Source organism: Eucyclogobius newberryi, unplaced genomic scaffold, assembly GCF_026437365.1.
Source record: "Eucyclogobius newberryi isolate DKJ021-1_F unplaced genomic scaffold, fEucNew1.0.hap1 SCAF_16, whole genome shotgun sequence".
NCBI classification, from domain to species: domain Eukaryota; kingdom Metazoa; phylum Chordata; class Actinopteri; order Gobiiformes; family Gobiidae; genus Eucyclogobius; species Eucyclogobius newberryi.
In genome coordinates, this window is record NW_027315790.1 from 4,351,978 (window position 1) to 4,369,429 (window position 17,452).

The following is a 17,452-nucleotide window of genomic DNA, read 5'->3' on the forward strand; positions in this document are numbered from 1 at the left end:
GCGTGTGCGTGTGCGTGTGCGTGTGCGTGTGCGTGTGCGTGTACGTGTGCGTGTGCGTGTACGTGTACGTGTACGTGTGCGTGTGCGTGTACGTGTGCGCCTGCGCGGATAGGAATACTTGTTTGACTCAAACTAATAATCGCTGACTGTTCCAAAACTAAAATGCATGATTATTGCAGCTTTGGTTGTGAAGTGTGTTCTGACCCGTGTTTCCAGGGAAACGACCCGACGGCCTTTGCAGTTCTGAGCCAGGCTCTGACGGGGCAGATGGCCTTTTTGGAAGGAGATTACTGCGTGACCTGTGGAGAGAAAGGAGCCGACAAGAGGTGCTCTCTGTGTAAAGCAGTAAGTCCAGCACAAAGACATGAGGGTCAGTCATGAGTGAGAGGGTCAGTCATGAGTGTGAGGGTCAATCATGAGTATGAGGGTCAGTCATGAGTATGAGGGTCAATCATGAGTATGAGGGTCAGTCATGAGTGTGAGGGTCAGTCATGAGTGTGAGGGTCAATCATGAGTATGAGGGTCAATCATGAGTATGAGGGTCAATCATGAGTATGAGGGTCAGTCATGAGTATGAGGGTCAGTCATGAGTGTGAGGGTCAGTCATGAGTGTGAGGATCAGTCATGAGTATGAGGGTCAGTCATGAGTGTGAGGGTCAGTCATGAGTGTGAGGGTCAATCATGAGTATGAGGGTCAATCATTAGTATGAGGGTCAGTCATGAGTATGAGGGTCAATCATGAGTGTGAGGGTCAGTCATGAGTATGAGGGTCAGTCATGAGTGTGGGGGTCAGTCATGAGTGTGAGGGTCAATCATGAGTATGAGGGTCAATCATGAGTATGAGGGTCAATCATGAGTATGAGGGTCAATCATGAGTGTGAGGGTCAGTCATGAGTATGAGGGTCAATCATGAGTGTGAGGGTCAGTCATGAGTATGAGGGTCAGTCATAAGTATGAGGGTCAATCATGAGTATGAGGGTCAATCATGAGTATGAGGGTCAATCATGAGTATGAGGGTCAATCATGAGTATGAGGGTCAGTCATGAGTATGAGGGTCAATCATGAGTATGAGGGTCAATCATGAGTGTGAGGGTCAATCATGAGTATGAGGGTCAGTCATGAGTATGAGGGTCAATCATGAGTGTGAGGGTCAGTCATGAGTATGAGGGTCAGTCATGAGTATGAGGGTCAATCATGAGTATGAGGGTCAATCATGAGTATGAGGGTCAGTCATGAGTGTGAGGGTCAATCATGAGTATGAGGGTCAATCATGAGTATGAGGGTCAGTCATGAGTATGAGGGTCAGTCATAAGTATGAGGGTCAGTCAAGAGTATGAGGGTCAATCATGAGTGTGAGGGTCAGTCATGAGTATGAGGGTCAGTCATGAGTGAGAGGGTCAGTCATGAGTATGAGGGTCAGTCATGAGTGTGGGGGTCAGTCATGAGTATGAGGGTCAATCATGAGTGTGAGGGTCAATCATGAGTATGAGGGTCAGTCATGAGTATGAGGGTCAGTCATGAGTATGAGGGTCAATCATGAGGGTCAATCATGAGTATGAGGGTCAATCATGAGTATGAGGGTCAGTCATGAGTATGAGGGTCAATCATGAGTATGAGGGTCAGTCATGAGTATGAGGGTCAGTCATGAGTGAGAGGGTCAGTCATGAGTATGAGGGTCAGTCATGAGTATGAGGGTCAATCATGAGTATGAGGGTCAATCATGAGTGTGAGGGTCAATCATGAGTATGAGGGTCAGTCATGAGTATGAGGGTCAATCATGAGTATGAGGGTCAGTCATGAGTGTGAGGGTCAATCATGAGTATGAGGGTCAATCATGAGTATTAGGGTCAGTCATGAGTATGAGGGTCAATCATGAGTGTGAGGGTCAATCATGAGTATGAGGGTCAGTCATGAGTATGAGGGTCAGTCATGAGTATGAGGGTCAATCATGAGGGTCAATCATGAGTATGAGGGTCAATCATGAGTATGAGGGTCAGTCATGAGTATGAGGGTCAATCATGAGTATGAGGGTCAGTCATGAGTATGAGGGTCAATCATGAGTATGAGGGTTAATCATGAGTGTGAGGGTCAATCATGAGTATGAGGGTCAGTCATGAGTGAGAGGGTCAGTCATGAGTATGAGGGTCAGTCATGAGTATGAGGGTCAATCATGAGTATGAGGGTTAATCATGAGTGTGAGGGTCAATCATGAGTATGAGGGTCAGTCATGAGTGTGAGGGTCAGTCATGAGTGTGAGGGTCAATCATTAGTATGAGGGTCAATCATGAGTATGAGGGTCAGTCATGAGTTTGAGGGTCAGTCATGAGTATGAGGGTCAATCATGAGTGTGAGGGTGAATCATGAGTATGAGGGTCAGTCATGAGTATGAGGGTCAATGATGAGTATGAGGGTCAGTCATGAGTGTGAGGGTCAATCATGAGTATGAGGGTCAGTCATGAGTATGAGGGTCAGTCATGAGTATGAGGGTCAGTCATGAGTGACAGGGTCAATCATGAGTATGAGGGTCAGTCATGAGTATGAGGGTCAGTCATGAGTATGAGGGTCAGTCATGAGTGACAGGGTCAATCATGAGTATGAGGGTCAGTCATGAGTATGAGGGTCAGTCATGAGTATGAGGGTCAATCATGAGTATGAGGGTCAGTCATGAGTGTGAGGGTCAATCATGAGTATGAGGGTCAATCATGAGTATGAGGGTCAGTCATGAGTATGAGGGTCAGTCATGAGTATGAGGGTCAATCATGAGTATGAGGGTCAATCATGAGTATGAGGGTCAGTCATGAGTATGAGGGTCAGTCATGAGTATGAGGGTCAATCATGAGTATGAGGGTCAGTCATGAGTATGAGGGTCAATCATGAGTATGAGGGTCAGTCATGAGTATGAGGGTCAATCATGAGTATGAGGGTCAATCATGAGTATGAGGGTCAATCATGAGTATGAGGGTCAGTCATGAGTATGAGGGTCAATCATGAGTATGAGGGTCAGTCATGAGTATGAGGGTCAATCATGAGTATGAGGGTCAGTCATGAGTGACAGGGTCAATCATGAGTATGAGGGTCAGTAATGAGTATGAGGGTCAGTCATGAGTATGAGGGTCAATCATGAGTATGAGGGTCAGTCATGAGTGTGAGGGTCAATCATGAGTATGAGGGTCAGTCATGAGTATGAGGGTCAATCATGAGTATGAGGGTCAGTCATGAGTATGAGGGTCAATCATGAGTGTGAGGGTCAATCATGAGTATGAGGGTCAGTCATGAGTATGAGGGTCAGTCATGAGTATGAGGGTCAATCATGAGGGTCAATCATGAGTATGAGGGTCAATCATGAGTATGAGGGTCAATCATGAGTGTGAGGGTCAGTCATTAGTGAGAGGGTCAGTCATGAGTATGAGGGTCAATCATGAGTATGAGGGTCAGTCATGAGTATGAGGGTCAATCATGAGTATGAGGGTCAGTCATGAGTTTGAGGGTCAATCATGAGTATGAGGGTCAATCATGAGTGTGAGGGTCAGTCATTAGTGAGAGGGTCAGTCATGAGTATGAGGGTCAATCATGAGTATGAGGGTCAGTCATGAGTATGAGGGTCAATCATGAGTATGAGGTTCAGTCATGAGTTTGAGGGTCAATCATGAGTATGAGGGTCAGTCATGAGTATGAGGGTCAATCATGAGTATGAGGGTCAGTCATGAGTATGAGGATCAATCATGAGTGTGAGGGTCAGTCATGAGTATGAGGGTCAATCATGAGTGTGAGGGTCAATCATGAGTATGAGGGTCAGTCATGAGTATGAGGGTCAATCATGAGTATGAGGGTCAGTCATGAGTATGAGGGTCAGTCATGAGTATGAGGGTCAATCATGAGTATGAGGGTCAGTCATGAGTGTGAGGGTCAATCATGAGTATGAGGGTCAATCATGAGTGTGAGGGTCAGTCATGAGTATTAGGGTCAATCATGAGTATGAGGGTCAATCATGAGTATGAGGGTCAGTCATGAGTATGAGGGTCAATCATGAGTGTGAGGGTCAATCATGAGTATGAGGGTCAGTCATGAGTATGAGGGTCAATCATGAGTATGAGGGTCAGTCATGAGTGAGAGGGTCAATCATGAGTGTGAGGGTCAATCATGAGTATGAGGGTCAGTCATGAGTATGAGGGTCAATCATGAGTATGAGGGTCAGTCATGAGTGTGAGGGTCAATCATGAGTATGAGGGTCAGTCATGAGTATGAGGGTCAGTCATGAGTATGAGGGTCAGTCATGAGTGACAGGGTCAATCATGAGTATGAGGGTCAGTCATGAGTATGAGGGTCAGTCATGAGTATGAGGGCCAGTCATGAGTGACAGGGTCAATCATGAGTATGAGGGTCAGTCATGAGTATGAGGGTCAATCATGAGTATTAGGGTCAGTCATGAGTGTGAGGGTCAATCATGAGTATGAGGGTCAATCATGAGTATGAGGGTCAGTCATGAGTATGAGGGTCAATCATGAGTGTGAGGGTCAATCATGAGTATGAGGGTCAGTCATGAGTATGAGGGTCAGTCATGAGTATGAGGGTCAATCATGAGGGTCAATCATGAGTATGAGGGTCAATCATGAGTATGAGGGTCAGTCATGAGTATGAGGGTCAATCATGAGTATGAGGGTCAGTCATGAGTATGAGGGTCAGTCATGAGTGAGAGGGTCAGTCATGAGTATGAGGGTCAGTCATGAGTATGAGGGTCAATCATGAGTATGAGGGTCAATCATGAGTGTGAGGGTCAATCATGAGTACGAGGGTCAGTCATGAGTATGAGGGTCAATCATGAGTATGAGGGTCAGTCATGAGTGTGAGGGTCAATCATGAGTATGAGGGTCAATCATGAGTATTAGGGTCAGTCATGAGTATGAGGGTCAATCATGAGTGTGAGGGTCAATCATGAGTATGAGGGTCAGTCATGAGTATGAGGGTCAGTCATGAGTATGAGGGTCAATCATGAGGGTCAATCATGAGTATGAGGGTCAATCATGAGTATGAGGGTCAGTCATGAGTATGAGGTTCAATCATGAGTATGAGGGTCAGTTATGAGTGAGAGGGTCAGTCATGAGTATGAGGGTCAGTCATGAGTATGAGGGTCAATCATGAGTATGAGGGTTAATCATGAGTGTGAGGGTCAATCATGAGTATGAGGGTCAGTCATGAGTGTGAGGGTCAGTCATGAGTGTGAGGGTCAATCATTAGTATGAGGGTCAATCATGAGTATGAGGGTCAGTCATGAGTTTGAGGGTCAGTCATGAGTATGAGGGTCAATCATGAGTGTGAGGGTGAATCATGAGTATGAGGGTCAGTCATGAGTATGAGGGTCAATGATGAGTATGAGGGTCAGTCATGAGTGTGAGGGTCAATCATGAGTATGAGGGTCAGTCATGAGTATGAGGGTCAGTCATGAGTATGAGGGTCAGTCATGAGTGACAGGGTCAATCATGAGTATGAGGGTCAGTCATGAGTATGAGGGTCAATGATGAGTATGAGGGTCAGTCATGAGTGTGAGGGTCAATCATGAGTATGAGGGTCAGTCATGAGTATGAGGGTCAGTCATGAGTATGAGGGTCAGTCATGAGTGACAGGGTCAATCATGAGTATGAGGGTCAGTCATGAGTATGAGGGTCAGTCATGAGTGACAGGGTAAATCATGAGTATGAGGGTCAGTCATGAGTATGAGGGTCAGTCATGAGTATGAGGGTCAATCATGAGTGTGAGGGTCAATCATGAGTATGAGGGTCAGTCATGAGTATGAGGGTCAATCATGAGTATGAGGGTCAGTCATGAGTATGAGGGTCAGTCATGAGTATGAGGGTCAATCATGAGTATGAGGGTCAGTCATGAGTGTGAGGGTCAATCATGAGTATGAGGGTCAATCATGAGTGTGAGGGTCAGTCATGAGTATTAGGGTCAATCATGAGTATGAGGGTCAATCATGAGTATGAGGGTCAGTCATGAGTATGAGGGTCAATCATGAGTGTGAGGGTCAATCATGAGTATGAGGGTCAGTCATGAGTATGAGGGTCAATCATGAGTATGAGGGTCAGTCATGAGTGAGAGGGTCAATCATGAGTGTGAGGGTCAATCATGAGTATGAGGGTCAGTCATGAGTATGAGGGTCAATCATGAGTATGAGGGTCAGTCATGAGTGTGAGGGTCAATCATGAGTATGAGGGTCAGTCATGAGTATGAGGGTCAGTCATGAGTATGAGGGTCAGTCATGAGTGACAGGGTCAATCATGAGTATGAGGGTCAGTCATGAGTATGAGGGTCAGTCAAGAGTATGAGGGTCAGTCATGAGTGACAGGGTCAATCATGAGTATGAGGGTCAGTCATGAGTATGAGGGTCAATCATGAGTATTAGGGTCAGTCATGAGTGTGAGGGTCAATCATGAGTATGAGGGTCAATCATGAGTATGAGGGTCAGTCATGAGTATGAGGGTCAATCATGAGTGTGAGGGTCAATCATGAGTATGAGGGTCAGTCATGAGTATGAGGGTCAGTCATGAGTATGAGGGTCAGTCATGAGTATGAGGGTCAATCATGAGTATGAGGGTCAGTCATGAGTGACAGGGTCAATCATGAGTATGAGGGTCAGTAATGAGTATGAGGGTCAGTCATGAGTATGAGGGTCAATCATGAGTATGAGGGTCAGTCATGAGTATGAGGGTCAATCATGAGTATGAGGGTCAGTCATGAGTATGAGGGTCAATCATGAGTATGAGGGTCAGTCATGAGTATGAGGGTCAATCATGAGTGTGAGGGTCAATCATGAGTATGAGGGTCAGTCATGAGTCTGAGGGTCAGTCATGAGTATGAGGGTCAATCATGAGGGTCAATCATGAGTATGAGGGTCAATCATGAGTATGAGGGTCAATCATGAGTGTGAGGGTCAGTCATTAGTGAGAGGGTCAGTCATGAGTATGAGGGTCAATCATGAGTATGAGGGTCAGTCATGAGTATGAGGGTCAATCATGAGTATGAGGGTCAGTCATGAGTTTGAGGGTCAATCATGAGTATGAGGGTCAATCATGAGTGTGAGGGTCAGTCATTAGTGAGAGGGTCAGTCATGAGTATGAGGGTCAATCATGAGTATGAGGGTCAGTCATGAGTATGAGGGTCAATCATGAGTATGAGGTTCAGTCATGAGTTTGAGGGTCAATCATGAGTATGAGGGTCAGTCATGAGTATGAGGGTCAATCATGAGTATGAGGGTCAGTCATGAGTATGAGGATCAATCATGAGTGTGAGGGTCAGTCATGAGTATGAGGGTCAATCATGAGTGTGAGGGTCAATCATGAGTATGAGGGTCAGTCATGAGTATGAGGGTCAATCATGAGTATGAGGGTCAGTCATGAGTATGAGGGTCAGTCATGAGTATGAGGGTCAATCATGAGTATGAGGGTCAGTCATGAGTGTGAGGGTCAATCATGAGTATGAGGGTCAATCATGAGTGTGAGGGTCAGTCATGAGTATTAGGGTCAATCATGAGTATGAGGGTCAATCATGAGTATGAGGGTCAGTCATGAGTATGAGGGTCAATCATGAGTGTGAGGGTCAATCATGAGTATGAGGGTCAGTCATGAGTATGAGGGTCAATCATGAGTATGAGGGTCAGTCATGAGTGAGAGGGTCAATCATGAGTGTGAGGGTCAATCATGAGTATGAGGGTCAGTCATGAGTATGAGGGTCAATCATGAGTATGAGGGTCAGTCATGAGTGTGAGGGTCAATCATGAGTATGAGGGTCAGTCATGAGTATGAGGGTCAGTCATGAGTGACCGGGTCAATCATGAGTATGAGGGTCAGTCATGAGTATGAGGGTCAGTCATGAGTATGAGGGCCAGTCATGAGTGACAGGGTCAATCATGAGTATGAGGGTCAGTCATGAGTATGAGGGTCAATCATGAGTATTAGGGTCAGTCATGAGTGTGAGGGTCAATCATGAGTATGAGGGTCAATCATGAGTATGAGGGTCAGTCATGAGTATGAGGGTCAATCATGAGTGTGAGGGTCAATCATGAGTATGAGGGTCAGTCATGAGTATGAGGGTCAGTCATGAGTATGAGGGTCAATCATGAGGGTCAATCATGAGTATGAGGGTCAATCATGAGTATGAGGGTCAGTCATGAGTATGAGGGTCAATCATGAGTATGAGGGTCAGTCATGAGTATGAGGGTCAGTCATGAGTGAGAGGGTCAGTCATGAGTATGAGGGTCAGTCATGAGTATGAGGGTCAATCATGAGTATGAGGGTCAATCATGAGTGTGAGGGTCAATCATGAGTATGAGGGGCAGTCATGAGTATGAGGGTCAATCATGAGTATGAGGGTCAGTCATGAGTGTGAGGGTCAATCATGAGTATGAGGGTCAATCATGAGTATTAGGGTCAGTCATGAGTATGAGGGTCAATCATGAGTGTGAGGGTCAATCATGAGTATGAGGGTCAGTCATGAGTATGAGGGTCAGTCATGAGTATGAGGGTCAATCATGAGGGTCAATCATGAGTATGAGGGTCAATCATGAGTATGAGGGTCAGTCATGAGTATGAGGTTCAATCATGAGTATGAGGGTCAGTCATGAGTATGAGGGTCAGTCATGAGTGAGAGGGTCAGTCATGAGTATGAGGGTCAGTCATGAGTATGAGGGTCAATCATGAGTATGAGGGTTAATCATGAGTGTGAGGGTCAATCATGAGTATGAGGGTCAGTCATGAGTGTGAGGGTCAGTCATGAGTGTGAGGGTCAATCATTGGTATGAGGGTCAATCATGAGTATGAGGGTCAGTCATGAGTTTGAGGGTCAGTCATGAGTATGAGGGTCAATCATGAGTGTGAGGGTGAATCATGAGTATGAGGGTCAGTCATGAGTATGAGGGTCAATGATGAGTATGAGAGTCAGTCATGAGTGTGAGGGTCAATCATGAGTATGAGGGTCAGTCATGAGTATGAGGGTCAGTCATGAGTGACAGGGTCAATCATGAGTATGAGGGTCAGTCATGAGTATGAGGGTCAGTCATGAGTGACAGGGTCAATCATGAGTATGAGGGTCAGTCATGAGTATGAGGGTCAGTCATGAGTATGAGGGTCAATAATGAGTGTGAGCGTCAATCATGAGTATGAGGGTCAGTCATGAGTATGAGGGTCAATCATGAGTATGAGGGTCAGTCATGAGTATGAGGGTCAGTCATGAGTATGAGGGTCAATCATGAGTATGAGGGTCAGTCATGAGTGTGAGGGTCAATCATGAGTATGAGGGTCAATCATGAGTGTGAGGGTCAGTCATGAGTATTAGGGTCAATCATGAGTATGAGGGTCAATCATGAGTATGAGGGTCAGTCATGAGTATGAGGGTCAATCATGAGTATGAGGGTCAGTCATGAGTGAGAGGGTCAATCATGAGTGTGAGGGTCAATCATGAGTATGAGGGTCAGTCATGAGTATGAGGGTCAATCATGAGTATGAGGGTCAGTCATGAGTGTGAGGGTCAATCATGAGTATGAGGGTCAGTCATGAGTATGAGGGTCAGTCATGAGTATGAGGGTCAGTCATGAGTGACAGGGTCAATCATGAGTATGAGGGTCAGTAGTGAGTATGAGGGTCAGTCATGAGTATGAGGGTCAGTCATGAGTGACAGGGTCAATCATGAGTATGAGGGTCAGTCATGAGTATGAGGGTCAATCATGAGTATTAGGGTCAGTCATGAGTGTGAGGGTCAATCATGAGTATGAGGGTCAATCATGAGTATGAGGGTCAGTCATGAGTATGAGGGTCAATCATGAGTGTGAGGGTCAATCATGAGTATGAGGGTCAGTCATGAGTATGAGGGTCAGTCATGAGTATGAGGGTCAATCATGAGGGTCAATCATGAGTATGAGGGTCAATCATGAGTATGAGGGTCAGTCATGAGTATGAGGGTCAATCATGAGTATGAGGGTCAGTCATGAGTATGAGGGTCAGTCATGAGTGAGAGGGTCAGTCATGAGTATGAGAGTCAGTCATGAGTATGAGGGTCAATCATGAGTATGAGGGTCAGTCATGAGTATGAGGGTCAATCATGCGTATGAGGGTCAGTCATGAGTATGAGGGTCAATCATGAGTATGAGGGTCAGTCATGAGTGTGAGGGTCAATCATGAGTATGAGGGTCAATCATGAGTATTAGGGTCAGTCATGAGTATGAGGGTCAATCATGAGTGTGAGGGTCAATCATGAGTATGAGGGTCAGTCATGAGTATGAGGGTCAGTCATGAGTATGAGGGTCAATCATGAGGGTCAATCATGAGTATGAGGGTCAATCATGAGTATGAGGGTCAGTCATGAGTATGAGGTTCAATCATGAGTATGAGGGTCAGTCATGAGTATGAGGGTCAGTCATGAGTGAGAGGGTCAGTCATGAGTATGAGGGTCAGTCATGAGTATGAGGGTCAATCATGAGTATGAGGGTTAATCATGAGTGTGAGGGTCAATCATGAGTATGAGGGTCAGTCATGAGTGTGAGGGTCAGTCATGAGTGTGAGGGTCAATCATTAGTATGAGGGTCAATCATGAGTATGAGGGTCAGTCATGAGTTTGAGGGTCAGTCATGAGTATGAGGGTCAATCATGAGTGTGAGGGTGAATCATGAGTATGAGGGTCAGTCATGAGTATGAGGGTCAATGATGAGTATGAGGGTCAGTCATGAGTGTGAGGGTCAATCATGAGTATGAGGGTCAGTCATGAGTATGAGGGTCAGTCATGAGTATGAGGGTCAGTCATGAGTGACAGGGTCAATCATGAGTATGAGGGTCAGTCATGAGTATGAGGGTCAGTCATGAGTGACAGGGTCAATCATGAGTATGAGGGTCAGTCATGAGTATGAGGGTCAGTCATGAGTATGAGGGTCAATCATGAGTATGAGGGTCAGTCATGAGTGTGAGGGTCAATCATGAGTATGAGGGTCAATCATGAGTATGAGGGTCAGTCATGAGTATGAGGGTCAATCATGAGTATGAGGGTCAGTCATGAGTATGAGGGTCAATCATGAGTGTGAGGGTCAATCATGAGTATGAGGGTCAGTCATGAGTATGAGGGTCAGTCATGAGTATGAGGGTCAATCATGAGTATGAGGGTCAGTCATGAGTATGAGGGTCAATCATGAGTATGAGGGTCAGTCATGAGTATGAGGGTCAATCATGAGTATGAGGGTCAGTCATGAGTATGAGGGTCAATCATGAGTATGAGGGTCAGTCATGAGTGACAGGGTCAATCATGAGTATGAGGGTCAGTAATGAGTATGAGGGTCAGTCATGAGTATGAGGGTCAATCATGAGTATGAGGGTCAGTCATGAGTGTGAGGGTCAATCATGAGTATGAGGGTCAATCATGAGTATGAGGGTCAGTCATGAGTATGAGGGTCAATCATGAGTATGAGGGTCAGTCATGAGTATGAGGGTCAATCATGAGTGTGAGGGTCAATCATGAGTATGAGGGTCAGTCATGAGTATGAGGGTCAGTCATGAGTATGAGGGTCAATCATGAGGGTCAATCATGAGTATGAGGGTCAATCATGAGTATGAGGGTCAATCATGAGTGTGAGGGTCAGTCATTAGTGAGAGGGTCAGTCATGAGTATGAGGGTCAATCATGAGTATGAGGGTCAGTCATGAGTATGAGGGTCAATCATGAGTATGAGGGTCAGTCATGAGTTTGAGGGTCAATCATGAGTATGAGGGTCAATCATGAGTGTGAGGGTCAGTCATTAGTGAGAGGGTCAGTCATGAGTATGAGGGTCAATCATTAGTATGAGGGTCAGTCATGAGTATGAGGGTCAATCATGAGTATGAGGTTCAGTCATGAGTTTGAGGGTCAATCATGAGTATGAGGGTCAGTCATGAGTATGAGGGTCAATCATGAGTATGAGGGTCAGTCATGAGTATGAGGATCAATCATGAGTGTGAGGGTCAGTCATGAGTATGAGGGTCAATCATGAGTGTGAGGGTCAATCATGAGTATGAGGGTCAGTCATGAGTATGAGGGTCAATCATGAGTATGAGGGTCAGTCATGAGTATGAGGGTCAGTCATGAGTATGAGGGTCAATCATGAGTATGAGGGTCAGTCATGAGTGTGAGGGTCAATCATGAGTATGAGGGTCAATCATGAGTGTGAGGGTCAGTCATGAGTATTAGGGTCAATCATGAGTATGAGGGTCAATCATGAGTATGAGGGTCAGTCATGAGTATGAGGGTCAATCATGAGTGTGAGGGTCAATCATGAGTATGAGGGTCAGTCATGAGTATGAGGGTCAATCATGAGTATGAGGGTCAGTCATGAGTGAGAGGGTCAATCATGAATATGAGGGTCAGTCATGAGTATGAGGGTCAATCATGAGTATGAGGGTCAATCATGAGTATGAGGGTCAGTCATGAGTATGAGGGTCAATCATGAGTATGAGGGTCAGTCATGAGTATGAGGGTCAATCATGAGTATGAGGGTCAGTCATGAGTATGAGGGTCAATCATGAGTATGAGGGTCAGTCATGAGTATGAGGGTCAATCATGAGTGTGAGGGTCAATCATGAGTATGAGGGTCAGTCATGAGTATGAGGGTCAGTCATGAGTATGAGGGTCAATCATGAGTATGAGGGTCAGTCATGAGTATGAGGGTCAATCATGAGTATGAGGGTCAGTCATGAGTATGAGGGTCAATCATGAGTATGAGGGTCAGTCATGAGTATGAGGGTCAATCATGAGTATGAGGGTCAGTCATGAGTGACAGGGTCAATCATGAGTATGAGGGTCAGTAATGAGTATGAGGGTCAGTCATGAGTATGAGGGTCAATCATGAGTATGAGGGTCAGTCATGAGTGTGAGGGTCAATCATGAGTATGAGGGTCAATCATGAGTATGAGGGTCAGTCATGAGTATGAGGGTCAATCATGAGTATGAGGGTCAGTCATGAGTATGAGGGTCAATCATGAGTGTGAGGGTCAATCATGAGTATGAGGGTCAGTCATGAGTATGAGGGTCAGTCATGAGTATGAGGGTCAATCATGAGGGTCAATCATGAGTATGAGGGTCAATCATGAGTATGAGGGTCAATCATGAGTGTGAGGGTCAGTCATTAGTGAGAGGGTCAGTCATGAGTATGAGGGTCAATCATGAGTATGAGGGTCAGTCATGAGTATGAGGGTCAATCATGAGTATGAGGGTCAGTCATGAGTTTGAGGGTCAATCATGAGTATGAGGGTCAATCATGAGTGTGAGGGTCAGTCATTAGTGAGAGGGTCAGTCATGAGTATGAGGGTCAATCATGAGTATGAGGGTCAGTCATGAGTATGAGGGTCAATCATGAGTATGAGGTTCAGTCATGAGTTTGAGGGTCAATCATGAGTATGAGGGTCAGTCATGAGTATGAGGGTCAATCATGAGTATGAGGGTCAGTCATGAGTATGAGGATCAATCATGAGTGTGAGGGTCAGTCATGAGTATGAGGGTCAATCATGAGTGTGAGGGTCAATCATGAGTATGAGGGTCAGTCATGAGTATGAGGGTCAATCATGAGTATGAGGGTCAGTCATGAGTATGAGGGTCAGTCATGAGTATGAGGGTCAATCATGAGTATGAGGGTCAGTCATGAGTGTGAGGGTCAATCATGAGTATGAGGGTCAATCATGAGTGTGAGGGTCAGTCATGAGTATTAGGGTCAATCATGAGTATGAGGGTCAATCATGAGTATGAGGGTCAGTCATGAGTATGAGGGTCAATCATGAGTGTGAGGGTCAATCATGAGTATGAGGGTCAGTCATGAGTATGAGGGTCAATCATGAGTATGAGGGTCAGTCATGAGTGAGAGGGTCAATCATGAATATGAGGGTCAGTCATGAGTATGAGGGTCAATCATGAGTATGAGGGTCAATCATGAGTATGAGGGTCAGTCATGAGTATGAGGGTCAGTCATGAGTATGAGGGTCAGTCATGAGTGACAGGGTCAATCATGAGTATGAGGGTCAGTCATGAGTATGAGGGTCAATCATGAGTATTAGGGTCAGTCATGAGTGTGAGGGTCAATCATGAGTATGAGGGTCAATCATGAGTATGAGGGTCAGTCATGAGTATGAGGGTCAATCATGAGTGTGAGGGTCAATCATGAGTATGAGGGTCAGTCATGAGTATGAGGGTCAGTCATGAGTATGAGGGTCAATCATGAGGGTCAATCATGAGTATGAGGGTCAATCATGAGTATGAGGGTCAGTCATGAGTATGAGGGTCAATCATGAGTATGAGGGTCAGTCATGAGTATGAGGGTCAGTCATGAGTGAGAGGGTCAGTCATGAGTATGAGGGTCAGTCATGAGTATGAGGGTCAATCATGAGTATGAGGGTCAGTCATGAGTATGAGGGTCAATCATGAGTATGAGGGTCAGTCATGAGTATGAGGGTCAATCATGAGTATGAGGGTCAGTCATGAGTGTGAGGGTCAATCATGAGTATGAGGGTCAATCATGAGTATTAGGGTCAGTCATGAGTATGAGGGTCAATCATGAGTGTGAGGGTCAATCATGAGTATGAGGGTCAGTCATGAGTATGAGGGTCAGTCATGAGTATGAGGGTCAATCATGAGGGTCAATCATGAGTATGAGGGTCAATCATGAGTATGAGGGTCAGTCATGAGTATGAGGTTCAATCATGAGTATGAGGGTCAGTCATGAGTATGAGGGTCAGTCATGAGTGAGAGGGTCAGTCATGAGTATGAGGGTCAGTCATGAGTATGAGGGTCAATCATGAGTATGAGGGTTAATAATGAGTGTGAGGGTCAATCATGAGTATGAGGGTCAGTCATGAGTGTGAGGGTCAGTCATGAGTGTGAGGGTCAATCATTAGTATGAGGGTCAATCATGAGTATGAGGGTCAGTCATGAGTTTGAGGGTCAGTCATGAGTATGAGGGTCAATCATGAGTGTGAGGGTGAATCATGAGTATGAGGGTCAGTCATGAGTATGAGGGTCAATGATGAGTATGAGGGTCAGTCATGAGTGTGAGGGTCAATCATGAGTATGAGGGTCAGTCATGAGTATGAGGGTCAGTCATGAGTATGAGGGTCAGTTATGAGTGACAGGGTCAATCATGAGTATGAGGGTCAGTCATGAGTATGAGGGTCAGTCATGAGTGACAGGGTCAATCATGAGTATGAGGGTCAGTCATGAGTATGAGGGTCAGTCATGAGTATGAGGGTCAATCATGAGTATGAGGGTCAGTCATGAGTATGAGGGTCAGTCATGAGTATGAGGGTCAATCATGAGTATGAGGGTTAATCATGAGTGTGAGGGTCAATCATGAGTATGAGGGTCAGTCATGAGTGTGAGGGTCAGTCATGAGTGTGAGGGTCAATCATTAGTATGAGGGTCAATCATGAGTATGAGGGTCAGTCATGAGTTTGAGGGTCAGTCATGAGTATGAGGGTCAATCATGAGTGTGAGGGTGAATCATGAGTATGAGGGTCAGTCATGAGTATGAGGGTCAATGATGAGTATGAGGGTCAGTCATGAGTGTGAGGGTCAATCATGAGTATGAGGGTCAGTCATGAGTATGAGGGTCAGTCATGAGTATGAGGGTCAGTCATGAGTGACAGGGTCAATCATGAGTATGAGGGTCAGTCATGAGTATGAGGGTCAGTCATGAGTGACAGGGTCAATCATGAGTATGAGGGTCAGTCATGAGTATGAGGGTCAGTCATGAGTATGAGGGTCAATCATGAGTATGAGGGTCAGTCATGAGTGTGAGGGTCAATCATGAGTATGAGGGTCAATCATGAGTATGAGGGTCAGTCATGAGTATGAGGGTCAATCATGAGTATGAGGGTCAGTCATGAGTATGAGGGTCAATCATGAGTGTGAGGGTCAATCATGAGTATGAGGGTCAGTCATGAGTATGAGGGTCAGTCATGAGTATGAGGGTCAATCATGAGTATGAGGGTCAGTCATGAGTATGAGGGTCAATCATGAGTATGAGGGTCAGTCATGAGTATGAGGGTCAATCATGAGTATGAGGGTCAGTCATGAGTATGAGGGTCAATCATGAGTATGAGGGTCAGTCATGAGTGACAGGGTCAATCATGAGTATGAGGGTCAGTAATGAGTATGAGGGTCAGTCATGAGTATGAGGGTCAATCATGAGTATGAGGGTCAGTCATGAGTGTGAGGGTCAATCATGAGTATGAGGGTCAATCATGAGTATGAGGGTCAGTCATGAGTATGAGGGTCAATCATGAGTATGAGGGTCAGTCATGAGTATGAGGGTCAATCATGAGTGTGAGGGTCAATCATGAGTATGAGGGTCAGTCATGAGTATGAGGGTCAGTCATGAGTATGAGGGTCAATCATGAGGGTCAATCATGAGTATGAGGGTCAATCATGAGTATGAGGGTCAATCATGAGTGTGAGGGTCAGTCATTAGTGAGAGGGTCAGTCATGAGTATGAGGGTCAATCATGAGTATGAGGGTCAGTCATGAGTATGAGGGTCAATCATGAGTATGAGGGTCAGTCATGAGTTTGAGGGTCAATCATGAGTATGAGGGTCAATCATGAGTGTGAGGGTCAGTCATTAGTGAGAGGGTCAGTCATGAGTATGAGGGTCAATCATTAGTATGAGGGTCAGTCATGAGTATGAGGGTCAATCATGAGTATGAGGTTCAGTCATGAGTTTGAGGGTCAATCATGAGTATGAGGGTCAGTCATGAGTATGAGGGTCAATCATGAGTATGAGGGTCAGTCATGAGTATGAGGATCAATCATGAGTGTGAGGGTCAGTCATGAGTATGAGGGTCAATCATGAGTGTGAGGGTCAATCATGAGTATGAGGGTCAGTCATGAGTATGAGGGTCAATCATGAGTATGAGGGTCAGTCATGAGTATGAGGGTCAGTCATGAGTATGAGGGTCAATCATGAGTATGAGGGTCAGTCATGAGTGTGAGGGTCAATCATGAGTATGAGGGTCAATCATGAGTGTGAGGGTCAGTCATGAGTATTAGGGTCAATCATGAGTATGAGGGTCAATCATGAGTATGAGGGTCAGTCATGAGTATGAGGGTCAATCATGAGTGTGAGGGTCAATCATGAGTATGAGGGTCAGTCATGAGTATGAGGGTCAATCATGAGTATGAGGGTCAGTCATGAGTGAGAGGGTCAATCATGAAGTATGAGGGTCAGTCATGAGTATGAGGGTCAATCATGAGTATGAGGGTCAATCATATATGAGGTCAGTCATGAGTATGAGGTCAATCATGAGTATGAGGGTCAGTCATGAGTATGAGGGTCAATCATGAGTATGAGGGTCAGTCATGAGTATAGAGGTCAATCATGAGTATGAGGGTCAGTCCATGAGTATGAGGGTCAATCATGAGTATGAGGGTCAGTCATGAGTATGAGGTCAATCATGAGTATGAG

At 45.7% G+C, this 17,452-nt stretch overlaps 1 protein-coding gene across 2 annotated transcripts in view; it reads left to right on the forward strand.

Annotated features, from left to right (window-relative positions):
* The window catches only part of LOC140361375 (ankyrin repeat and MYND domain-containing protein 2-like), a 52,174-nt gene that overhangs the window by 10,391 nt on the left and 24,331 nt on the right, over positions 1 to 17,452 (forward strand). For both annotated transcript variants that reach the window (XM_072447085.1, XM_072447086.1), the window contains exon 8: positions 217 to 345. In XM_072447085.1, coding sequence (XP_072303186.1) covers positions 217 to 345 — 129 coding nt within the window. The remainder of the gene's footprint in view (positions 1 to 216; positions 346 to 17,452) is intronic.